Here is a 27,593-nt window from a genome sequence, read left to right as displayed (position 1 = left end):
CCCGAGCAGTCAAAGTGAGACATTGGCGCTTCGAGCACGTATCCGCGGATACACCGGAATAAAAAAATAAAAAACACTCTGAAACTCAAACAATCCAACACACAGCTGTGCCGCGCAATAAGATACAAAGACACTCGAATTCTGTTCGATTTTAGCGGAAGATGGATGGGCTGAAAAGTGCTTGCATCGATGCTGGCGTTGATGGACAGTCATAAATTCGGCGTGAAATTCGCGCAGATACTTAGATACTTGGCCATCCCGCAGATACTTATCGCTATCCGTGACAAATTGCGCGAGTGCGTGTGTTTTTGTGATACCCAAAAGCCGTCCAAATCCGTCGCTTAGCCCTTTGCGGCCAATTACCCCTTAGGACCATCCAAAACATTCACCTGCAGGTAGAACGCCAGAGTCTAGCCAATTTGCCAGCAGGATGCCATCGGATTAACTCTCCAGATATCCGGCTGGTTGCGACAATTTTACCTTTGCTATTGTCCACTGCAATTTCCGCATTCAACACAAGTGAAATTCGTAGTTCAGTGCAGTGAATATCAGAAAAAGAACTCACTTCAACGGAGGTGAACGCCGTCGGCTAACTGAAATAGTGAGTAACCGAGTTTCAGGGCGGAAAAATATATTGCACCACTTTGTCCAGGTGTAAATATTGGTTAATATAAATAAATATTTTAGTTTTTTTTGTATTTTTTGTGTTGTTATTTTAATGTGTTAATAACGCAGCAAGTTATTATTTCAAAAGGTTTTTTATTTCGAATAACGTCGTTTTTTAACAAAATGTATTTAAAATGGAATGTGTTTGAAGCTTATCATTTTAAAAATAAAAGTATCCGTAATAATATTTCAAACTATATCGTGTGATGTTCTTAAGGTCTCTTTTGACATACAAGTACGATCGTCTTTTATTATACATCTGCACTTTAATTTTCTACCTGGTGGTGTGTTTCATTGCAATAGATTAAAATTAAATTTACTAAATAGTACAAAAGTTAAACATTAAAAGCCAAGCGCCTAGCCAAAAAATCAAGACATCCCGTGTAAAATAAGCACATTCCCTTACAAAATAGCACTCACTTACTCATTTATTTATTCTGAATAATAAGTTTAACTTTTGTTCATCAATAAAATATGTTTGTATTTTCCGAAACCGAACCCCAAATCTACTGTTTATATAATACATATTTCTTTATATCTGGCCTTTGTTTCTTTTTTTTGGTTTGTGTTTTAGTAATTTTTCATTGGGTTGCGTGCGCGGTATCAACGCAAGGAATTTTCACTTCATTAAAACGAAATGCAGCCGCTTTTGAAATAATTAAGAGGCACAAAGGCGAAATGTCACAGCGAATGAAAAATGCCTAACAAGCGGCGCATATAGAGGGCTAATCCAGGCACATAGCGCTATATACCGAGCCCGAGTTGGGATAGGGATGAAGAAATACCTACCATATAGGCTTGGCCCCTGTCCGGGGAAGCGAACCCATGCTGGCCAAGACGCCATGGGGCGAACCTGAAATTATGTAAAGTAAAGAGAAGACGCACTGGCCTGGAACTTCAGGGGACTTCGCCAATGACCGAGTGAAGCGATGCTCCTGGGCAGTATTCCGCATCCCGGCATGGCCTCCCATATGTGCTGTAAGTGGAAGAATTTCCACTTGATGTAGGTCACTTTCATTCGCCCAGCTCGCCGGGGGTGGGCCAAGATCAAAGAGCTGACTGCCCCGGTTGCATAATGTGGGCACAACACTGAGACAGTCGCAGGCCCAGTAACATTCCCATTCCGACTCCCAGTGCCAAATGGCTAATTGGAGGGAAGAGGCCAGTCCAAAGTTCCCCAGTGTCTTCTGCAGCGCCGCAATTTATTTGGCCTGCGCCTGGCGGAGACATTCATCATGGGCTAACCCCGGCTCTCCTCCACGCCCTCCTCAAATATTTCAACTCCACTTGTTCATATTTATAAATCAAAATCGCAAACACGCAAGCTGAAAATTTGTGCTAGAGTCGTTGATCTATTGGCCGCAAAAATGGCAGACATTTCTGTCAGGGAGCGAAATGTTTACAATAAATGATAGAAAAAAAACATAAAGAACACAAACTGTAAGCCAAATAAAAGCTTAGAATAAAATAAATTAAATGGCGAATTTTATAAAGTTACATATTCTTAAAAGATATAACAAATCATTTTGAGATTAAATTACTTTCATAATACACTTTGACAAACTTATAAGCTGAAGACAGAAGACACAATACCACATACACTTTAAAAAAAAATTCACCTCACCCCTTCCCAAAAGACCAACCACAAATCAAGTTTATCAAGGATTATCCGTGAACAGTAGCAAAACCATGATATATTACACAATTGAGATGTCCTTGACCAGAAACAGGACCTCTGTAATGATAATTTCCACTCGACCATTGCGCAACAGATCGTAAATTATCGGGGCCGAGATGAGATGACAAACTGAACCGCAAATGGCCGCTTGCCGTGAGGATCGGGATCGATGATTGGTTTCGAGTTGGGAAAACAATTGGAGAACTCATAAAAATTATGAGAGCCATGACAAACAAACAAACAAACCGCAAACAGCAACTGTGACGAGGGTTGCCACGGCAGAAAGAGATGCACGGATCGGGAGTGAGAAAAAAAGACACAAAAAGATGAAGAGGAACAATATTTATGACTATTTTTATGAGGTGCTTACAAATTTTTATGACTTTTTAATGGGTCCGCACACAGTCTCTGGCCCTCTCTCTTCCTCCTGGGCCAGTTTATTGTCGAGTGAGCGGGACCACAAGATTTGCCAATGAGTGTGACTGCGCGTGCGCAAATACCTTTTATTTATCTTGTTTTTCTGTTCTTTTTTTCGAGAGTTGAACTCGTGCGTACCGCAGTTTGAGGTTCTAGAGCGGCGTGTTTACATGCACACAAGCTACGCCCCTGTTGACAACAAATATTAAAAATTATGATTTATGGCCAGGGCTCGTTTGGGTACAAAATCCGTAATGGTGACGACAAACAGCCCTGCGACATTCGTAGGAGAAATAACTGCTTTGGGTGCTTTGTGTGGCTCATAATTAAGATGGTGGCCTCTGGGCCGATGACGTAGATGATGACGATGATGGAGTGCTCAGAAATGGATGACAGTTCCCTCGATGGGCCGTTGAAAAGAGTCTTTAAGCAGAAACGGGTTAGGCTAGGTTTTTGACTAGCTGGGCTGCAAGTAGAATTAGTTAGTGTGGCTTAAAGTTGGGTTAAAAGACGGTGAAAAAGTAAAAGCGTCAAAAGGTTTGGCGATGTCAAAAATGCTACAAAATATTTTTTGAATGTTTTATATTGTTTTATCTTTAAAATGTTGCAATCAGAATTATCAAACGTGTTAGCAATTGAAAACATAATAATTAAAAGTGTTTAGTTTTATGAGCTAAATACGAATAGCCCAACGGAAAATCAAATTTTTTAAACAGCTCTAAAGCAATCAATATTAGCCAGAATGTTGGTTATATGCAAATCCGAACGTCAATTATTGATTATGCAAAAGTTAATCATCTTAATTGGGCAGATGCTCAGCTTCCAGCTCATGAAGAAGGCATAGGAAAGTCAAGACCCCGCGACCCCCCGAAACATAACGTCAACATCTTGAATGAGGTCGGGTAGGAAAACCCTTTTCAGCTGTCGCCCTGGAATATTTCCCCAATTGATTTATGGCATCAGCAGACGCATGTGCAACTCAATTGCTGTTTATTTACTCTCACTCTGACTCTTACCCTCCTCTACAGTTTAGATAGGGTCTGATCCTACCTGTGGCGATGTGAAACGGAAAAAGCCGAGGACGGGAAAGGAAATTCGTTCTGCGGTTTAAGTATCGGGGCAAAAGAGAAATTTCACTCCCATTTGGAGGCATATTAAAAGTGTTTATATAACAAAGGAGGAACAAAAGAAAACTCAGTTGCCCGAGTCCAAAATGTCGCTGAGACCGATCCGATCCCGAGAGAGTTGCCATAATTTATGGCTTTCTTATGAGCTCGACCGACGATCGCCAATCTAAGACAACGTCTGTCCCTCCCTCTCTCTCTTTTCGAGTTCCCCGTCTCTTTCGGTGCCCGCAAAATTCTCCGGCGTTTTTATTATTCATGGATTTAATTAACACCAATTGAACCGCTTGTCGCCTCAGCGCCGTCTTAAACTATTTGGAAAACAATTTTCAAAATTCGTTTAATTTATGGCTTCAGCTTCCCTTTCCCCTCACAGTTTTTGACGTTTTTAATTTGCCCTTAAGTGATCAGGAAATCGACAGAAGCCCCAGCTTGATTTTCATGGATGCAACTGCATTAAAACAACCAAGAGAAGAAAATAAATGTATTCTTTTAAAGCAATGTGTTAAGTTTTTTAAACATTAATAAACTAAGACAGGTCATCGAGGAAATACCAGGTTGCTTTCTGTGTGAAAATAAATGTTTGTCAAAAATTAGTAAATCAAAATCCATTACTTAAGCCAGCCAATTTTGGCTGCCTTTGGTACTTCTGGTTTGTTTGCTTAAAAATTGCGGTTTTCACCCAATCAATTTTCATCGCTTCCATTCAAATACCAAATCGATTCGACCTATAGGTTGTTCAAATATTGCCAGTCAAAGGTTCAAAGTCAGCCGGAGTCGCTGATCCTATAATTTCGGTGATTTCGGCCTTGTTCGGCTTAAACGCGGGCGCTTGTCTACAACTATAATTCTCATATTGCCAGGTCGAATTGGTTTTCTCCAAAGCACCGTTACCGGGGTCTTAAAGCCTATAATCGCTGGAGATCGAAAAAAAAGAAAGAGGGGAGAAGGGGCAAAGACCTGAAGGCAAGTTTACAATATTTCCTTAATTTTTATTTTTTGTAGTGTTTTCCGCGAGAGCCCTGCTCATCAAATAAATCTCTGTCCAAAGTTGAGCATTCGCTCCTTGGGTTCTTGGCCAGTTTCGAATGGCGTACGGCGTTTTAATTTAAGCCCAAGTTGAGAGCTCCTTTCATTTGGCCAACATGCTAAAGGGTTAAATTGCCCACTGAATCAAAATTATTGGTTTCAAGCCACAAAAAAGGGCAGGGAAGTGCGGGGTGTGCATTTGGTTGCATTGTTTTTGGCCAATGTTCTCAGTGCTCTGCTGTTGTCGCTTATTTTTATACCCTTTATGGGGATTGATGAGATATATTTCGGAACCTTACAGCCTTTTAATAAAACAATAAAAGTTTTAAAAACTTTTTAATAGATAGGAAAGTGATATAAATAGTCGTATGTTCTATTAGGAACTATGTAAGATGACATAAATGTTGCCAACTATATATTTCATTCAGATACCAATTTATGTAATGCTGTTTTAAAGTTTCTTGATATTTCGGCAGAACTTATTTTTGTGCAAATATTTCCCATATTGGCCAGGGTATATACGATTCGACTTTGCTGCGATGTATTGCCATCTCGATTTTTAGTTTTTGGCCATGTTCATGTGCATCGGCCTCGCTTGGCCTCTTTTGCCTTATTGCCTTTTTGCACTTTTTCGGCTCTGGGGCGATTTGAGAGCTCCTTTCCTTCAGCTCCTTTCGAAGCGGAGGGTCATTGCTTTTGTTTGCTATCTGCGCAGCGGAGAATACGAGTTTTTCCGCCATTGAACAAACATGCCCAAGACCAAGACTGCAATATCTGCGATGGTTGCAATGGGCGGAGGAAGAGGGGTTTGGGCCTGGGCCTTGCCAGCAAGTGCAGCCGCAAGAAGTTTCCGCCGAGTGTGTCCAGAAGAGTGGGCGGTCCCTCGGCATTCCTCGGCCAAAAGCTCCTATACATATATATAAAATATCCACTTCGATGGCCCGGCTGGCTTAAATTGCATGCTTAGGCAGCCCCAGCTCTCTCCACCAGCGGAAGACAAGAAAAAACCCGACTCTTTACCGTTCTAAAAATAATAATAATAATAACCAAGTAAGAGGCAAGTGAAATTATCAGCGGGCAGAGAAACACTTCGAGGGAGGAACCAATCAAGAGGCGTGAGCCAGATACACTGTTTGCGGTTTCGTCTGCTGAAATTCCCGAAAACAGCTTGCTTTACTCGCCTCTTCAACAGGTATTCCATACCAACCGATCGAGATTGAATTAAACTGAAGAAAATACCGAAAGTATAAAGTATGCATATTTAAACTATGGTTTAGGCATTAAAGAGCTTTTTGTGGCTAAATTATCTATTTATAGTGCGAAACTGAATTGTTGATGACTGATAAATGTATTGATCAGCCTTGAATTCTTATTTATCCCCTGGGGTTTTATTATGCGAACCCTTTGAAAAGAGTAGGAGTCAATCCCTGGCTTTCATTCGAGTTATCTTAACTTAAATGTAAATACTTATTCCCCGCAGCCTCGTCGATACAATGTTGCCAATCTCAAAATGAGATCTTAAGCCAAACACGAAAAGCCATGGAAGAAAACGTTTTTGCAGTTCGCTGAATCTTTTTATTATTCTTTAGGGACTTACTCAATACAATGTAGCCACATAAAATAAAGGTGGAACAGTAAAACAATCAATAATAAGAATTTTTTTGTTGCTTAATCTTAAAGTAGGGATCAGATACATTTTAAGTATGACATTGAATTTAAAACTAAGATTGGAAATGGTTTAGTTAAGAAAATATATTAATTTGTTTTTTAAGTAAGCAGCGAAGTATGTATTTTAATCCTCATACTTATTTTGACTATTTTACTATTCTCTCAAAAAATCTTTGCTTTTCTATTCGTATGTCCATGTCTTGAGGCTTTGTATCTAATCCCCATTCTCATTTCCAGACTCGCATCCACGACTAGGACCCCTGGCTTCAGAATGGATCCCGACTGCTTTGCGATGTCCTCGTACCAGTTCGTCAACTCGCTGGCCTCCTGTTATCCGCAGCAGATGAATCCGCAGCAGAATCACCCGGGAGCGGGCAACTCGAGTGCGGGTGCCAGTGGCGGCGGGGCGGGGGGCAGCGGGGGCGTGGTGCCCAGTGGCGGGGCAAACGGGGGCCAGGGCAGTGCGGGGGCGGCCACTCCGGGGGCCAACGACTACTTCCCGGCCGCGGCGGCCTACACGCCTAACCTGTACCCCAATACACCGCAGGCACACTACGCCAACCAGGCGGCCTACGGCGGACAGGGAAACCCCGATATGGTGGACTACACACAGCTGCAGCCGCAGCGCTTGCTCCTGCAGCAGCAGCAGCAACAGCAACAGCAGCAGCAACACGCCCATGCGGCGGCAGCAGTTGCAGCCCAGCAGCAGCAGCAACTCGCCCAGCAGCAACACCCGCAACAGCAGCAACAGCAGCAGCAGGCGAACATCAGTTGCAAGTACGCCAACGATCCTGTGACGCCGGGTGGCAGTGGGGGAGGGGGTGTTCCCGGCAGCAGCAACAACAACAACAACAGCTCCAACAGCAACAACAACAACAACAGCCAGTCACTGGCCAGTCCACAGGACCTGTCCACCAGGGACATATCGCCCAAGCTGTCGCCCAGTTCGGTGGTGGAGAGCGTGGCCCGGTCGCTGAACAAGGGCGTCCTGGGCGGCAGTCTGGCGGCCGCCGCCGCCGCCGCCAGTTTGAACAACAACCACAGCGGATCCGGAGTGCCCGGCGGTCCTGGGAACGTCAATGTCCCCATGCACAGTCCGGGGGGCGGGGACTCGGACTCCGAGAGCGACAGCGGCAACGAGGCGGGCAGCAGCCAGAACAGCGGCAACGGCAAGAAGAACCCGCCGCAGATCTATCCCTGGATGAAGCGAGTGCATCTCGGAACGAGTGAGTACTTTTATATCTTTAAAACTTGGGTTAACTTTTTAGTGTTATATGTGTACATTGCGTGATCCACTCCAAAGTTCAAATGCACATTATAATAGCTCGGTCTTATAAATGAGACGTGAGATAAGTACAACTATTCTTATCTATCCAGCGTAACAAAACGCCTTTCTCAGGTTTCATTTGCATTGCAAATTTGGTGCAGATTGCGATCAACTCAACTGTAAACCATTAAAATATAATATAATATAATACATATATTTATTTGACATACCTAATCCTTTAATATAAATACTAAAAAGGCTTGATATTAAAAAATAACATTTGGTATTAATTTCAAATTCTGCCACATAGAGAGCGAGCGATGTATAGTCGATATAATCGAAAATATCAAAATTATATACCATCAATTTAATATGAATCATGTTCTTCTGTGTGTACAAATTATTTTTTTATTCTAAAATTATTCAAATCAATTTAGCACTCTTCTTGTTCAGAAGATAGGTGCTATAACCATCAAATTGATATGAATAATTTTTTGGTGTGTACAAATTATTTTTTTATTCTAATTTAGCACTCTTCTTGTTCAGAAGATAGGTGCTATATACCATCAAATTGATATGAATAATTTTTTTGTGTGTACAAAATTTTTTTTTATTCTAAATTTATTCAAATCAATTTAAAACTCTTCTTGTTCAAAAGCATGAACAAGAACTTCCATGTTCCATAATGAATTTAATAATGTGGTGTATCGCTTTACTGCCTCATCGTCACTTATGATACAATTAGCTAGAAATGAGCTCCATAAATCAACATGTATCCACCGATAGCTCACCTCAATCGGTGCCTCATCCAGTGCTCATTACCATTTCTGCGAGACACTTGGCTCACTCACTCGCAATGGGTGTTGCAACCAACTATCCATATTCATTGGCCAGCAAATGTTGCCGAGTGCTTAGCACCAAATTGTCTGGCAAACTGTGCGCGCGGGGAATCTTGTCAAAATACATAAACAATAACAACATTTCCCTCGCACTTACGCTCTCCAATTTTCCTCCAATTTGGAGGAAGGCGACGGAAAAGGGGAAACGCTGCGTGAAAAACTCGACCGCGAAAATCGTAGCTCGTGAAAATTGTAAACAAACGTGAAGCGATCCGATCCCGCAGCTAAGGCCGGCTGACTCCCACAATAACTCATAATACCGCCGCAGATACAGATGCATATCTAGATACAGATACAGATATATATAGGAATCTAGGCAGACAGATACTGCGGCTTGATATAAATCTCAGCACCTCGCTCGGTTTATATTTAAATTTAACCGAACAAATTCCACCCGAAATTTGTTGGGCTGGAAAATTGTGAACGAAAAATTGTTCAGTGATTTTTCATCATGTCTCTGGCGCGCACACAGATTTTTCATTCTGCCACCCCCTTCCACCTTTCGGATTCCCCAATTTTTCCACCATTTCTGACCCATCGACAGGGCAAACTCACGAAGTCGTCTCGGGGATCCCAACTATAATCAAATTATTGAAAAGATTCTTCATATTCGTCGGCGGCTGGGGAGATTAATTGGGTTGCAAATAGTTTGACATTTGCTTGGATTTACCTGGCTGCAATCTTACCTGCAGCTCGTTTATTATTTTAGCTAAGAAATAATTAAATATTTCTGTTCGCGTATAAATCATTTGATTCAGGTTCTGGGAAATATTTTTTGGCTAGCTCTGACTTGGTGTCTCATAAATCACATTCCGCGCTCATTAGCTCATTGAAGTATAACCGAATGGCACTTAAAATTATTCAATAAAGGAATTTAATATAGGTAATTTCGCTCGACGAAAGGGTTAATTGCTTGCTTGCATTTTGCATTTCCATATTTGCTTGTTCAACCGGGTCTTGACAACCCCAAATCACAACATGTCAGCCAACTAAAGAGACGCCGAAGTGCTGCCACATATTTATAGATAGTCGCACTGCCAGCAAGTCAGCAGATACAGATACATATTGACTAGCAACTTGGCTCGATTTTCCATTCCGATTCGTGGGGAAACTCGTTCCCCGCTCGGTTCCAATCAATGGGGCACATTGTTATTATTTATGTATCTGTTACTCATGGCAGCCGGGCAATAACAACAAGAACGGCGAGTATCTGTTATGCAAATTGCAGCAAGTGGAAGCGCGCAAGAAATTGATTGCAGCGGGGTGTAGTAATGAACTTCACTTCGCCTGGAAGAGACATGAATGAAATGGGCTCAGATGCAGATACATTTGCAAATCACATGTGGAAAAGACGCACTCAGAGAACGCAGGAAATCATGTATCTCTGGGGAGAGCTCGTGTATCTGAGCATCTCCGTCTGGCTTTGCCATTTTCCTTGAGTTTTCACGCATCGCCGAGATTTAATTACTTTCTTAATCATATTCGGTTGAGGGCAATGTGAAAGGCAGCCATCTATACAGCTATGTGCAGCTATATCTTTAAATATATAATTATATCTTCTGGATACAGCTACAATAGTTGCACTTGAAGCTGTTATGTAAAATATACATTGAGGCCACACAATTATGTGTAACTATATCTGCAAACTAATTGTATACCAAGGTGTATCTTTACAGAGTTCAGGCAATCGAAGAACAACCTACAGCAACAAACATATAGATATATTAAGCTTGAAGAGTTGTTTAAACTCATGTACAACTATTAACATTTTGAAGAGGTTAACTACTTGAGTTGTGTAAACTTTTAACATTAATTATTTGAGAGGCAAAGTTTATTTTCTAGCTGCAGATGCATGGGGCCACTCCCATGTTTGTTAGGAACCCAAGAGTCAACAGCCTGCTGACTGGCAATTAGGCTTGCTATTTTAACGTCCAGAGCACAACTCAATTTTCGACAGCAAATGTCTTTATTAGAAGTAGCTGCCGGGTGTGATGGCATGTGCAGGATTTTTCATAATTGCGCCTGAACTAAGAATCGCTATTAAAAAACGTTGTTGCAGGTGCCAAGCAGCGCAAATGCCAATAATAAAGTGTAATCTGAGGGGTAGCATCGGAAACAGGCGCTGATTAAAGTCCAGTAAAAATAACAGCAGCAGCAGGAAAGGCAACAGCAACATCATGTTAACAATTATGCAAATTTGGAGTGCATGTTGCTCATGGGGCGGGGGGCGGATGGCGGGGGGCTGGGGGGAGTGGCAGGGAACCCGGCTGATTGCATATAATCACGTCAAGTTGTTACTGTGGCAACCATTTTATAATGCAAAGAAAAAACGCCAGCTCAACGCCATCTTCAGAGCGAAAAAGAGCGAACGAGGCTGTCTGGGTTCCGCGAAACACTTTTCGCAAGAAGAGTTTTTTAAGAGCTCCTGGCATCAAGTATCTGCCAATAAGCACTCATGAGCATACATAGCTGCATGTTTGGTTAATATCGCATGCAGTCTTGTGAAGTCGTTTGGCATTCGGAATTCATTCGCTAATTGACAAGACCGAAGCTGGCAGACCTCCAAACAGATCATCAAAAGATGCAGCCAGCGGATACCTGCAGATTTGGATTCAGATACAGAGATACTCGTGCTACCTGCTGAAATGTCAATTGCCTATTAGATCGCCTCTCCCCTTTTCCCCATACAAATTGACAATTTGTTGACATTTCTTTCTGAACTTTGTTTATTCAGGCAGGCCGCTCCCTAATTAGTGGGTTATATATTTATTTATACAATCTGTTTGGCTATATATTTAAATCTTCTTTGTTTGGAGGGGCCTCGCAAGAGCCTTTTGTTAGTGGCTAATTGCACATAAAAATATGTTGGGGGCTTGCATGCAAATTTAGCTTTTGAAATTTCCATAAATTGCACATAACTCGTATAATTACCGAATACCGTGTCAATAATGGCAACTGAAAAGAAAAAAACGGAACAGAAGCTCGACCAAAAATGGAAACTCCAGGAAAATAAATCTAACGTGCTGGAAAACACCGCCAGCGAAAAGTCTATTTTCTAAATCTAAATTGCAAATATCTGCACTTCAGTTCCCCTGCCGATCGTGCCATTCACCCGAAGGCTTTGGCCACTCGATGCCGCAGATGCCAGGATGTTACACAAAATTAATAGTTTGCAAACGAGTTGAATGCCAGATACAAGATACGCGACGGTCGCTGCAAGGCAGCAGAATGCAGCAGCCTCTGAGACTGGAAGTGCACTGAAAACCAAGCTCTATTGTACTTTATGTTAGAATACGACTCAGGAATATTTAACAAAGACAGCTCTAGATTTTAGCAATCCCAATAACTTTTTTAAGTTGGTCAAAGCTAGCTCCAGGAAATTTAAATACAAAATACTCCACAATATATAAGTAGCTTGATATTCATCAACTAAAAATATTATTCTTATTTTATTTTACTTCAGAAATAAATAAGAATTCAATTTTCTTTAAAACAGTTTTAAAGGTTTTAAAATATTATTCGAATCTGAGACAATTTCCTCAATTATAACCAAGAAATATAATGAAATATATATACATATTTTGTTGTTGTTAATATCCAATCGATTAGCTTGACTTTAGAAACCTTTTTTTAAAACAAGTCCCTCAAAAATATAATTGCAAACAAAAATATTTTTTTTTATAATTAAAAATACTTGTTTGTTTTGCTTTTCATAATTCCTCTCGAATAGCTTAACTTTAGGACCCCTTTTTTCAGTGCGTGGATCTGGGGTTGTGTTCCCGATCTCGGAAATGGTCTGGGGTGTCGCTGTCTGCCGTGGACCTGCTGTTGCAGTTCCAGCTCCTGCCGCCATAATGCTTTTGCGCCTGCCCCCGCCCATAAAATCGAAACACCAGACAACAGAACCCGGAGATGGGGAACCTGGAGATCCAGAGCCAGGAAGAAAAACGCGCCCGCCATTCGCTGCCCAATTACATTTTCATTAACTTGGAACACGACTTTTCAAATAGCTACGTTTAATCATAATGATTGTTATTACTTTTTTTTCGGTGCTCTGCGCGTTCTAAGGTCCCCCGAAAATGAAAATAATTTTTATAATGCCCACCGCGCGAAGTGAATGCAAAATGCCAGGCATCATCGCAAGGTGCTGAAAGTGCAGTAGAACATAAATTTATTTCCCTGCTCCTCCGGTTCCCAGATGACGATGATGGCTCTTGCCCAAGCCGAGGCCTATTATTAGCCAACTCTGGGTATTCTGGGCCGCTAATGGGAGCCCGAAAACAGAAGTGCCTGTCGAATTGTTTCGCACCAAGCGTAACTTTTTGGCACACGAAACGCAGAGTGTATTTTACTGGCGATTGTTCTTAATGAATTGGGTGCCCCATTCAGCTCCCAAGGGATGCTAAGCGAACTCGTCACTCTGCTTGAATTGAAATTCATTCGGCTTTAAGTCGGCCAGATACGGGCACTGAAAAGAGAACAAACGCCTAATCACACAGGGCTACACAAAATATATATGAAAAGCGCTTTCCACGACACCAAACATGTTACATTTTGACTATAGTCAGATCTTCTTTTAATTTTGTTGTATTACCCCTTGTCAATTTTATTGGAAGATCACGTACTAGACGCCACGTTTGTATTGCTAAGATATACGATTTTATTTAACAAGTGTTTTTTTCAAGCATAAATAAGTTTCTTTAATGTGCAGCACAGTGTAATTAAAATTAGCTGCTCATTAGCGGCTTGATTCGGCTAGATATCCCCCAACTATTAAATATTTTGTAGGTCAACTCTAGTGCAGTTCTATATATACATGCATACCCGAAGGCATTGTCTGCCTCAAAAATATCACTCATCGTATAGCCCAAATCAGTCGGCGAAGAGAACGCTTTTAAAGCGTCCTTAACTCGACACACACAAAAAGATGAATGATGGCCCGAAGAGCTTGTTGTTTATGAAACTTAGTTGTCCATTGATGCCTTCAAGTGGCAGTCGGCCACATTTTGGCCAAAGTTAATAAAAGCGCATAAAAAAGGGGGAAGTAGGGGGTAAAATTCGAGGGAGACAGTAACAATGGAGGCCACTCGCCGGCAACAAAGACGGCAATATTTGAAGAGCCAACAATGGCGCCACTAATGACTGATGATGTGCCAGCGCTGATAGATACAGATACATGTGCGGATGCAGCTCAGGAACATGTATAGATGTGGACACAGATACAGATACAGTTAGGAAGAAGCCCCAGCTCCCAGGGAACCATCTCACTTTGAAGCGACATTCTAATGGACTTGCACAGCATCCGAAATGTGTTTACTCTTTCTCCATTGTTTAGAGAACTACTGGATCGGTCAGTGCATATATGGATATCTATATCTGCCAGATACTCGATTGCCGGCTGGGGAGGGGGAAATTAAATTGCGAATCAAGCAAAGTAATTGCGATTTGAATGGTGAAAAAGTGCGAGCCATAAATTCAACCGAGTGTCACGGCAGCGCTGCAATGCGAATTTATCAAATTCAGTCGCAAATTGGCGCACATCTGCAGATGGCCACGGATTCCCGAATCCCCGAGTCCCGGATCCCCAGCTCTCCAGTATCCACTTCTCACCCAGTTACCGTTTTCCCCTTTTTCCTTTTCCTTTGGCCGGTTTCGTTGAGATACGCATAGAATATTAATCTCTTTGCGCATTAACTTAAATGAAATGACGCAATGGCGATAAGCGAACGGAGCACAGTGGGACGCATGGGGAAATTGAGTGCTTAATTCTGGGAAGTCCAGGAAAGCAGCTGGAGATTTTTCAATCTATCTCAATTATTCTAAAATTTTTAAAAATAGACATATAAATACAAGTATAAATGTATAGCTATATTCAAAACACCTTCACACAGAATTCCAAACAAATTATCAATTTCCATTTCCGATCTATTATACTTTTTCGCCACGCAAATTCAAATGACCAAAATTAATTTTGTAATATACAATACATTTTCGTACCAATTTAAATGCATCGATTTCAGTTTTAGAGCCTTTAAAACAAACTAAGTAATGTTTTAAGGAGTTAAAATTTTTAAAAGAATTTTCAGAAGCTTATACATTCTTAAACACGTTGCTGAAAGTCCTCAAAATTATACACACCATTCCACATTTACTTCACTGCTCGACCGTGCTGCCCACTGTCCCTCATCTTAACCAGCAACAGGCTGCGGATCCAGTACAGTGGGACCTGGTCTCGACCGCAGACCTTGGAGCTGGGCAGCAAACAAAACCGAAGTTAAACGAAAACCATCACAAATCGCATACAATCCGAGATGAAATTGTGAATTATTAATGCAGGCGGCAAAACTATTTGGCTGAGTAGACAAACCCACAAGTGAGCCGGGTTTTTGGGATCCCCTCCTCGGATTTTGCCCAACTCGGGCGGAGGAACGTGTGCTGCCACCTCCTCCATTGAAAATTGAGTTACACGCGTGGTCCGGGTGTGTGCGAATGTATCTGGCAGATACATATGTATCTGCCGTCTGCGGCTACGTGCCTCGAACTGGCTTACATTTCGCAGATTAAAACCGGGCAGCCCGGTGTGCCACCTGAAGCCAATTCGATTTAAATGTCTGGCACTTCCACTTGGCTTTTCCTGGCCATATTTCGTACCAGGCCGTGAATTGGGGCTTTCTTCCTGTTTATGGCGTGCTAAAATCGCCGGGGTTCAGGGGTCAGCTCTGGGTCTTCGCCGTCTCTCTGTGGGTCTGTGTGTGTGTTGTTGTCTCCCTTTTCCAGTGACAGCCCGAATGCAATGGCAACAATTGCAATTTGTTGGCAACGTTCTGCCCTCAGGGCCAGGACCGCTTTAGCCTGAGCTTGCTTTAGTTTCAATGCGCTCAAGGTTGCACCGAAAGAAATAGTTAAAGTTTTGAATGAACTATATATATGCATCTTTCAGTTCTGTAAGTATTAGCTTACTGCCTTTTAAAAAGAACTCAATCAAATCTATATAATCTTTAAACTTAATATATACTATTTCAGAATGCCAATCATTTAGTTTAATGATTTTTTTTATAAGAATTTGATCATTTAAAGTTACAAATAAATATTTAGTGTTCTGCCTAACGCTACAAGTACAAACAATACATTTGAACAAGTGTGATGGTCAAAATTTGTTGTGTCTAAGAACATAATTAAATTTCTTTTTTTCTATTAAGCTGGATGACGTAGGACTTTATTAAATATAAACAAATATTGTTGGGAATTGTCTGAATTATCCATTTGCTGACAAAATTATATTCCCAGATCATATATTGTTAAATTGTTCAAAGTACATTTAAAATATTCCAAGTATCGTGAAAAGATCTATCAAAAATCAACTAAAAACGAGATATTTTTCGTGGTGCAGTCACAGATACAGATACATTTGCTGCACTTCGCGCTTCATTAAAAGGCGGGCGGCGACTCCCAGCTCCCAGGCCCTTTTGAGCTCCTTTTCCAGCTCCATTTTCAGTTCCCCACTGACGACAGCAAATTTGCACATTGCTCGAACGTACAAAAAAAAGGGGGTGAGCGGCCGGGGAATGAGTCGAAATTAAAAGATTTTTAAAGACACCTTTGTAGCAAGTTTTGAAAACTTGTTCCGCGCCCTGACTTCACCATCTCCATCTTCATCACCACAGCCTCGGTTTCAGCCTCCGTCGCTGAGTCGCTGCTTTGGGTTTTAATTTTGCGTCTTTTCGCTTTTTTGTATGCTTTTTTCGTGTTCACATCTTCTCTGACATGTTGCCGGGCAGCCATGTTGAATACTTTTGTTTTCTAAAAACGAAGCTTGCAAATACATCACCTTACTTCTTCAAGTTAAATTTCAAGTTAATTTCGCAGAGCCGGCTGTGTATTTCATATTTCCATTTAATTAACTATGCAGCAATATTGAGCAGTGGGTTGAGCACTTCTTTTTAGACAAAAACCGGTAGAAAGAGTCTTTAAGTAAACATCAAAAGAGTTCTGATGAAATAAACCGCACTCCACAGCTCTATTAGCCGTAATTTGAATATAACTTTCCGTTTGATTAATGATCTATAAGTATATAGGCTAATGGCTTATGTAGAACACAAAATCTCAACCCCATTGACCTAGGCCAACTTAAATGCCTCAATTCCTGTTCTGTTTGCCCAACTTGGCTGTTGCGCAGCCCACAGTCAATCAGATAACTGAATTTAAATGCTTCATCAAAATCGCATTAACTAGCGAATTAAATAGTGGAGAATCCGGGGGGCAAAAGCTTACATTCAAATGCAAATTGCTTGCCAGCCAACTGATGGATCGCAAATGAATTGCCCAGCCTCGGCGGCGTAAGAAATATGGAAAATAATTGAACCTAACGCCATTGACAGTAGCTTAAACCAAGCTTCCGCCGCCCTTTGCATTAATAAGAAATTCATCACAATTACAACAATTGCCGCAGGATGCAATTTACAAAGGAAATTATTAATGGAAAGTCAATGAGTGCGACGCGAGTAAATCAAAATCGCCGAGGAAAAAATTCTTCAACGTGCCCGTGATTGATTACTGAGTTCGAGTCGGAGGGCTGGGGGTTTCGAAAACAGAACCAGAATCAGAACCAGGACCTGTGGTCATCAGCGCCAGTCAAAGACCCCGAGCAGTTAATCATGGGGCTGCGGGAAAATGAAAATGAGCGAGAAGTCCAGAAGCCAGACAACGACAATGCCGCATTTTGTAGCGCGTTCATTCAACTGCAGACGACAGGACACTCATTAAAAATGGGTGCACCGTGCACCGGTCCGCCGATCCGCCGATCCAGGGTATTTCGATACAGAGGGGGTACCTCTGTTTACGCGGTCTTTTCACGGGGAAGGAGGAAGAACGTTTGGGGAAACCGGTTTCCTGCGCAGCTCGGCTAATTTATGTGCGCATGCGCGACGCTCGCTCCCTACTCGGGAGCCCCATAATTAACTGAGGTAGTCATTTTGGATCCGAACACGAACACACTCCCCTCCTCGCCATATGGGTGTACATGGCCAGCATCTTCTTCTGACGGGAGAGAACTCTTTAAATCAGAGATAAACGATAATTATCTGAGCGAAAATGCGCGCATAAATAATTTGCAAGAAGTCACATTAAAATTGTATCTAAAAGATATGCCAGGCTGATAACCACTCGGTTGGTTTTTCGTTCCTCGGCGAGTTTTATGCTGGCTCTCGGCGGTCCATCTGCCTGTTCGGACCCTGGGAGCCTGCGACGCGCCATTAAAAATTAAAAGCTCATTAATTATGCAGATAATTCATTTATTATATTTTCAACACAATACAAGCTACAAGCGGCATAATTTGTTACCCAGCTCATTATGCCAGCGGAGGATTGAAGGATGGTGTTTGGGGGTTGCCAACTGTCTCGAATCGAAAACAATTATGGAAAGCTCTCCAAGGGTTGATTGTCTAGTGCGGGGATAGGAAAGTATTAGGGGCGGGGACAGGTGAAGGGGGTTGGTCGGGGGCGTCACGTGTCTCCCGGGGGCGTTTGCTTGGCTTAATCCCCGAAAAGCACTTAACTCCTGAGTGTCCAATCAACAGGTTGATTTCGATGGTTGGCTTAATTGGTGGGATTCGTGGTGGGGGGAGGGACCCGAGTTCAAAACAGTAAGGGAGTCATTATAGAGTTGAAAGGTCGGAAACGCTGGTCTTGTGCCAAAATAAATTCAATTTTGGTTTTTCTTTCGAAATACTTCATTAAAATATATGATGCAAACGACAACTTTAACAAGAAGGTAATCAATTTTTTTTAAACGAAAACAAAAAGCTTTAACGACTTTAAAACGGATAATTTTTTAAGAAACGTCTTAAATATTTGTAATTTTAAAACCGTTTTCAAATAATAAAACAGTTTCTGTTCGTTTTCTTACCAAAGAAGTATTTTTTTAGTTTTGGCACATTGTTATGCAAAATCGAAGATGCCTTTGCCGACCGGAAACCATATGCTGTTTCATCTGGACAAAAGCCCCGGGTCTTCGTTTTCCTCACCTAAACCTTCGAAGTTCAGATCGTTCGGTTTGCCAACGAACCGCATCAGCTGTTGCCCAAACAGTCGAGAATTAGAGCTTTGTGCCACATGATGTCATTTCACTCGAGTGCCTTTGAGTAAGTGAAGAAACGGCGAAAAGAGCTGGGAATAAAAGGCTGGGCATTGTGGCGGCTGTCGGACTGACGAAACTGAGTGTGTTCGTGTTGACAACAAACACGGAATATAAATTGAAAAATGCTTTAAAGCGAAATAATCAATTTACTTCTTGACATAATTTCCATTTTTCACGAAACCCAGCCAAAGGCAGCCACGCGAATGCCCAAAAAAACCTGAGGGGCGGGCATGGTGGAAAAGTGGGTGGGGGCAGGGCAAGGCCACGCACAATTTGCACCACAAAACAGGAAACAAAAAACAATACAAAAGTTTCCCCCCAGAGGCACCAGAAATTGGCTGCATCCCATTTCTTGGAGTGTTTTTAATATTCCTGCCATTTTCCTGACCACCATCCTGTGACTGCAGCGCTTCCTTTACTTGAATTGTGATTAATGATGAAGCTCGGCTGCCGTTCTGCTCCTTTTTTCGGGAATTCCCACACACAATCCATCCCTCACTTCCAGGGTGTGACAAACATATACCCAGACCGGGGCAGACAGTAGTTGTGACTACGATTTAATAGCGCTTTAATGGTCTGTGGACATCGATGGACCGAAGCACCTGTTGTCCAGCGCGTGCTGAATGGCAGCGAGTGGGTGGAGGCCATGGTAACACTTTCATTATCACAAATGTCACATCATTTGTCGCCTGCCCCCAAAAAAACACACACAAAATGACTCAAACCTCCGGGCAGCATCATTTATCACCTAAGGAATGCAATGCGCAGCGAAGATACAGCCTGCCGAATAGAGGGCCAGATACATTCCCAGATAGCCCCGGCGACCGCATATTTGATTAATTTTCTTTTTCCGAAAGAAATTAACCCGCGCGCTGCACATGTCCCCTTCGCGACCCCCGCGGCGGCCCTTTTGACTCCTCCATCTGCATTCTATATCCCTCCGCTCCGTCCGTTCCGAACCGATCGGATCGGTCCCAGGGTCCAAGATTTATCTCTTCCAGCAGACCTCAAGCGTGGCACCTCTGGCTCTACGTCTGATTTATTTCTGGAACTTTTTGAGTTCGAAACATATTTTTGAGGGAATTTTAACTTTCAGAGAGCCGCAAAACTGCTCGGAATTCCTTGTCAGTTCAAGCGATCTTGGCCAAGATCACTTGTTGTCTTTAATTAGTTCAATTTGTGACAAAATTCTTGACTCGACTCGGCCGCTTCTTATGAGTAATGACCCTCGACTGGAATTGTGACGTTGATAATGGTTTTTGGTTAAACGACTCATTAGCCACGGACCCTTAAGTAGCCACCGATATGCTGCGATGATCGGAAGTGCGTTGATTTATGAACTTTTCGCTTGGACATCAACCTGACTCAGCAGATCTGCACAGCGAAAAATAGCAGTCAATGTGGATATTTTCTTTTTGGTATATAGTACTATCAAATTTTGTTATGAAGAAGTTTCCAATCATTTCAACATGACAAGCTGCCTATAACATATAGACTTATGTTAAGATAATAACTTCATATTGTCGTGTTCTTTTTCCCTGTGTAAAATTTACAATTCGCTGTAAAAAGTGCAACAAGTTCAAAGTTGTTTTTGCATGATAAGATCAAAACTGAGGCCGCCAGATGATCGTGCTCCCCGCGCTTCCATATAATACCATGCCATCCCCATCCGATCCCAGGTGCTGGGATCTTGGAGTGCCGCACACGTTGCTGATTACGATGACGATGTTCGTCGCTGTGTTTTTTTATTTTTCGCCTGACCAGACGCCAGACCGTTGACAAATGACCGGTACAAGTGTTTGTGACAAGCCGCAAGTATCTTTTTGTCGTATTTTTTCATTTCTATTTGCGCCGCGGCAAACAGAAAACAATTAAACTTCGGCTCGAAAGATATACTGGTTGGTGTCCGACCTACGCCAAAGGTTTTCAGCTTAACTTTGAACCTGCCAGCGATGGATGTATAGTATGCTAATCCCGTGTCAATCACGGGTCGATCGGGGAGTATGCAAAGAGATACAGGCGAAACATCGAAGGGAACACGAACATCCCGGCCAGACAATGGCAATTTGAATTGCAGAACCGATCCGCTGACACTGAGATCGAAGGAGTTTCGAGCACCGATCGTCACTTAATAAATTCTGAAACAGATTTTTGCATGCAGGCCGAAATGGGATGCACCAAAAAATTTCAAATTTCCAACTGATATGTTAAGCGGCTGTCAGCCGATGCTCTCTTAGCCAAGTACACTTGACGTCATCTTACGCGAAATGCAAATGAAATGACCAACAATGCAGAAACCTCTCTGTCAAGCCGAAGTTTGAATGCCCTTAATGCCCAAGAAAGAATTCTGAAATATTTAATTAAATTATTACATATATAAGATTTTAAAAGTATAAAAGGTCTATAAAAAATTTAATAATATTGACCCAGTTTCGAAAATGTTTCATGACATCGTAACCATTTATTCCTTCATAAAAATAAATGAAGGGTATTTGTACGAAAGCGAAATCCACTAAAGTCACACACAGGCTGATTCTTCATTCTTCGGGCGTTCTGTCTCCAAAAAATATGTGCACATATATGTTTGTACATGCAAAATCCAATATGTCTATATAGTATTTCACAAATGCCCAGACACAGACAAAGATACAACGCGAGTCGAGGCGCTGGCATCCCAATCCGCATCCCAATCCGAAACAGTACCATCCCATCCCATTGAGGTGGCAGGGAAATGGGAACAAACTTGTAAAACGCTTCGAATGTTCGCTCATTGGCGCTGTCAAGAGATCTGGCCCCCTTCGAAAGGCCCTCCCCTGGCAAGTGATATAAGCACCAGTGATATGACATGCCAGGTGCCGTTGGATGCGAGTGCGATGGGGCTGCTTTGGGTGATGCTCTGCCTCTGCCCTGTCAACTCATTGGGGGCTTTCGCCTTGGATATTGCGCCTGGCCATGACGACAGCGATGCGCTACTTACTCGCATGTAGTTAACCAAAAAATGAGGAAAAATAAGTATATTCGGCGGAAGACCACTAGAGAAGGGCTAACAGAGACCGTAGTGTTGACACTCGGCTGCGACTCAACGGGTTGCGGATGTGTGTTGATCTTTAGTCGGAAATCAAACGAAATCTGAGTGGGAATTAGTGGCTGATGATGCCTGTGATGGTGATCTTCTGTGGAGGGGGAGGACTTAAGATGATGGGGCTGATTTAGACATAAAAAGCAGAGCACGACATTTGCAAAGAGATATTCGGAATTCTGGGAAATTGTCGATTGTTTTTATCGTTTTTCCTTGTAATTTCTTTAAATATACACATTATAATAGAAGACAATTTTCCTAATGTATTTAAAAAGTACCCTTTACTTAAAATGAAACATTTTTAAAACATTTGTTCTTCTCACTATAAAGTATTTCAAATTGAGAAACTAGAATCTGTAACTAAGGTATTAGAAATGCTTTTAAGAAATCTTGTAGATTTCAAAACAATTAGCCTAACCATATTTTTTTTTCGAGGAAGTCTCCCAAGCCTTTAGCCGCACCAAAATCTTGCAGATACCAGCACGCATCCGCAAGATACATTTCGCAATGCTGATGCTTGTGGCGGCACTTTCCCCTCCATTCAGCCCTTGAGTGGTGTAAACAAATTGCAACATATGACAGCAGCATTTGACAATTGTAAATGGTTGGCGGCAGTGCAAGTGTTCAGCTTGTCTTTTGTTGTCTCCCTGTCAGGCGAATAAAACGCAAAAAACCCCAAAAAAGAAATGTCTGTGACCCCCGAGGAGAACTATGGCCACAGGACATATTGATTTGGCCGGACTCGTGGGCAAGGTCAGGATCCCTGCTTATAAAATAGTAAAGGGCACTCGAAAACGTCTGCACATCATGCATCAGAAGTCGGAAGTCTGCCAAGTTTTGGGAAAGTTTACTCCCCAGAAGAATAAGGAACCACCTAATGGCCAACCAGAAATATTACTTGCAATATCCAATTTGATGGCCTGACTGACAGTTGCAGCAAAACGAAATGGGTCAAGATTAGTGCAATTCAATTTGTGGCCACGGCCACAACAGTTGGCCCACCGAAAGTCCCCTCCACTGCCTCCCGATCCACATGACTGATGGAGCCGATGCCCGTTGTCTGGTTACTGTCTGCTCGGTGTTTACTTGGTCATTAGTTTAAGCCCATTCAGGATGGCAGCCGGCCAGGGAAGTGCAGGAGCTTTGATGTCGGCGCTCTCTCTGCGCCCTGGCCACACTGAAATCGCCTTAATTAAACGAGCGGTAATTAATTTCGACTTTAATCAGAAATTCCATTTAGATTTTGGCCGCTGATTGATGTGACCCGACATCTTCCGCCAACGTCACATCGAAGACCACTAAACTGTGACAACAGCAGCAGCGGCGTAAAACTTTCGGAAGTGTGTGTGGGTGGTTTCTGTTCCCTGTTTTTGTTTAAAGCAAACTAAAGTTTGAGTTTGTATCTTTGGCTAGGCAAAAGGCAACGACCCAGTTTTGTTATTATAACATTAACTTAGAAAATCAAGAGCCACTATGAATAAGTCACTGCTTTATGAAAGCAAACATACGAATTTCAGTTAAATTTTTTTTTTTAACTTGAATGAAAGTCATAAAATAATTGGAAAGAAATAATTTTACTTATTTTGTTAATGAATTAACCAGAAAACAATATTAGTACTTACAAAACAAAACGCATAAACAGATTAAACACAAATTTTAATTAAAGCTGTTATATTGACTTAAAATAAAAACACTATGTGGTAGATAGAATTTTAGACAATGATAAAATACATGTGCTTAAGAGGGAGTACAAAATTTTATTTTAAGTGGGTTCAATTAATAAACTAGTTAATCTATAATTTTTAATGCAATTTGGGGTATGATAAAATGATACTGCTCCATTTAAACTAGATTTTAATTAATAATAAATCAGCCAGAGTAAACTACTCCACATTTAGCAAATGGGCCATGACCCACATACAATTTAGGAACTTGGAGGCGAGCGAGACAGCAATCGCCCAAAAACAGAGCGGGACGCACTCACAAGTCAGCGGTTGCCGTCTATCACATTGACTGACTGCCACACATTTCACAGATATAAATACTAGAGATACAGATACAGTGTCTATGGCGGGGCTGCCTCAACCTCAACTCTTTGCCGAGTATTGGAAAGCCAAAACGAAGCGGGCGGGCCAATTGAGTTGGCCGTAATAACACGCCACGGTAAATGGCTTTTAAAAGTCTACTTTGCCATAGCACGCCCCCTCATTATGAACGACGCGCTTCGAACGCCCTCGTGCGGTTTGCCTCACAAAAAACCCCGATGCAGATGACATAATAGTTTCGGGGGCGACTGCCAGGAACGGGAAATTGTCATTATCTTCCGACGATTGCAGATACAAGGATATAAGTTTTCGGCAAGCGACAACCATCTGTCTGGGGCGAGATACCTTCGGCCCTCTCCATTTCTTGGCCAGGCACAATACCAAGTCTGAACTTTTTCGGGTGCCACCAAATGGCAGTTTGACACGTCATATTTATGAAATGCGCAACGTTGCAGAAAATCACAATATAAATGAGAAAATTAACTGCCTCGAAGCGGCGAGAAAGCTGGGAAGGAACCTGGGAATCGGGTGGTGTTGTCCACTTGAACGTTTGACGATTGCCTAGAAACGCCTTCAAATGGTTTTTGGCAGAAACAAATGCCTTCTGGCGGTTCAGCGGGGGAAAAGTAGGGGAAGAACATTTGAACAAAAAGTGGATATTTAAATGCGATTGATTTTACTCAATTAAATTTAATTTCTAGTGGCTTACTAGTTGCCTAAGTGACTTAAGATAATATTTCAAGAAAAATGTAGTCTCTAACTATTTCATTTTATATTTTTTTTTTGTAGTCCCTTTCAAATATTTGGAATCCAAATGACACGGAGGTATCATTTTCAATTTAACATTAAATAAGGTAGCAAATAAATGTTAAATATTTTAAGCTGAACAACATTTAGGTATAACAATAAGGACAGTATGGATGGTTTCCTTTCTCATATCATATCCTCCTGTTGTAACATTATTTAAAATATATTTCTGGATTGTTTTCCTAGTTGATAAGCTGCGCCCAATGTTTTCCAACCCAACTAATAATTGCATCCCATTTTCCCCTTCAGGTACTGTGAATGCCAATGGCGAGACGAAACGACAACGGACCTCATACACCCGCTACCAGACGCTGGAGCTGGAGAAGGAGTTCCACTTCAACCGCTACCTGACCCGCCGCCGCAGGATCGAGATCGCGCACGCCCTGTGCCTCACGGAGCGGCAGATCAAGATCTGGTTCCAGAACCGGCGCATGAAGTGGAAGAAGGAGCACAAGATGGCCTCGATGAACATCGTGCCCTACCACATGGGTCCCTACGGCCACCCGTACCACCAGTTCGATATCCATCCGTCGCAGTTCGCGCACCTGAGCGCATAGGACGCGTGGCACTTTTCGGGTACTGGTTAGAGACTCAATCAGTTGTATCAGGAACCATATCAGACGGCGGCGGCGGCCTCGGCGGCCAGTGGCTATCAGTCGCAGGACGGTGGCTCAGTGGGGGTGGGGGTGGGCGTCGGAGTGGGTGGAGCAGGGGCAGGGGCAGGAGGACCGGGCTCGCTGGCCAACGGCGGCACCAATGGCAACGGTCCCAACTCCCTGTTCGCCTCCAGCGCCTCCAGCTCCCAAGCACCCGACTGCATCAAGTATCCGCAGGAGTTCTGATCTCAGGTTATCATCAGGCAGCAGCAGCAGCAGCGGCAGGATAACCCCGTCGATCGGAACCAGGATCGGGGCCTCGACCAGCTCTTGGAGTCGGACTGTGAGCCCGATCCGGAGCTGCAGCTGGACTTCAAGGCGGACATTGTCGGCTGCAACTTGTTCTGCTGCTGAGTTCTGACCGCCGGCCACGCCCTCAGCCACTCGCCGCCTGCCGCCTGCCACCTACCGCCCATCGCCTACCGCCTGTCGCCGCCCGTCGATCAACCAACATCCAGTGATGTTTCTTGTTTGCAACTGATTCGTGTTAAGCTAAGAAACGAGCCATATCCGCATGGTTCGTTTGGGTTTATGATACTGGAGGTGGAACCCCGAGCAATCGCAGCCTCTCAAAATTTGAATGAATACCATCTTACATATCGGGATCATATTTTTCACGTCTATATGAATAGATTTCACATTGATATTTGATGTTGATTTGGAGTTGGCTCGTTCAGATGTGATCAATATTACTTGAATGTGTTATATCCAGGCGAGTGCTCGAGGGTCCCTGCAGTATGATGAATCTCTTTCTCTAAGCAGTATTCGAAAAGCTGTTAGTTCGTAAGCCTAGCATAATTTAGACCGTAAGCTGCACAGATGAACAGACAGAGCTGTCGAGTTGAACAAAACTAATATCTGCAATAATTTCAAAGTGATTTCTAACTAACATTAGTTCTTCGTTTGTATCGCCCCAACCTCGATCCCCAACCAAAACCCCACCCAGCACCCTCCAGGGAGTCCTAAAGAGTGTACTTAATTCCTAGCTTGTAGAGATCCTAACTCTAGTTAACCACATAAGGCTTTGTTTAGTTTGTAAATAGCAGAGCGTCCCAGCTCGGGGATCGCCTTTTTATGTTTGTGTTTAGTCTTGGAGAGAAAATTTTGGAAATATCTGTAACTGTTTTATTCAATTTATTTCGTGTGTTTGCGTTTGTGTTGTTGAAAGTGCTCTAGCAGCTTGGAAAATGCTTTACTAATTTTATCAAAATCAATCGTTTTAATTTCCACTGAAGAACAAATTCGGAAGATAAACAGGAAGTAAAATATTTCAAATTTAGCATAGAACTTTCTATAGTTAATCAGGATTTTCTTTAGAACAGCAGCTGAACCTTCCACATTATTTATTCAAAGGCCTCTCAACAGTGTCTGTAAATTTAATTCGGTAGTTAATCGATACAGTAAGCCAACGAAATTTGATTAAAGCGAGAATTGTTAAAGCCTAAAGCTAAAGGAAACCCATAACCGTAATGTAAAGTAATTATTTATGCTGTACTTTTCGCTAAGCTAAGGTTAGTGCATTCTAGAACTATCGGTAGTCTATGTGAACCTAGCCCGTAAGCCTAAATTATGTATATCGAATTAGCAAGACAAATTTTAGAGAAAGCAAATCAGAATGAACAAGGCAAAGCAAATCGAACAAAACTATGGAAAATGAGAGAATCAAACAAAAAAACCTAGCACAAATTAATTAATCATTTTTTGTTTCCCATTTTGTACATTTGTTCAATCTTAGTTTGTACATCTTCGATTGTTTGTTTTATGCAATTTGTCGGAGCCGCAATGAAATGATTTTCCCATTCGATTGAAGTGAAACACCATTTGAAGTTTTCGGTTTAAGGGGCACTCACTGTCCGCCAGGACACAGTGGGCGCAAAAAGTTTAACTGCATTCCATGTAAAAAATAAAAATACGCAACTAATTTTTAATGAAATTCGCATGTATGTATTACCTTAATCTGGGTTCGATTGCAAAGGCAATTATACAAAGAAATGGAATCGAAAATAAAAACAGAACAACTTCAACTATGAAACCACAAAACCATACAAATATAACGAAAAACAAAACAAGTATGTAAACATGTATGAATATGTCATAAAAAATAAAAACTATTTTAAATTGTA

At 42.1% G+C, this 27,593-nt stretch overlaps 1 protein-coding gene across 1 annotated transcript; it reads left to right on the top strand.

The window, feature by feature from the left end:
• Positions 1 to 27,593, top strand: Scr (Sex combs reduced). Its single transcript, XM_070996797.1, is given in 3 exon segments — positions 1 to 601; positions 6,820 to 7,808; positions 25,064 to 27,593. Coding segments are annotated over 2 exon segments (1,716 nt in total). The 5' UTR covers positions 1 to 601; positions 6,820 to 6,853; the 3' UTR covers positions 25,825 to 27,593.

The sequence above is a fragment of the Drosophila suzukii genome, chromosome 3, assembly GCF_043229965.1.
Source record: "Drosophila suzukii chromosome 3, CBGP_Dsuzu_IsoJpt1.0, whole genome shotgun sequence".
NCBI classification, from domain to species: Eukaryota; Metazoa; Arthropoda; class Insecta; order Diptera; family Drosophilidae; genus Drosophila; species Drosophila suzukii.
This window is presented reverse-complemented; position numbering and strand designations above follow the sequence as displayed.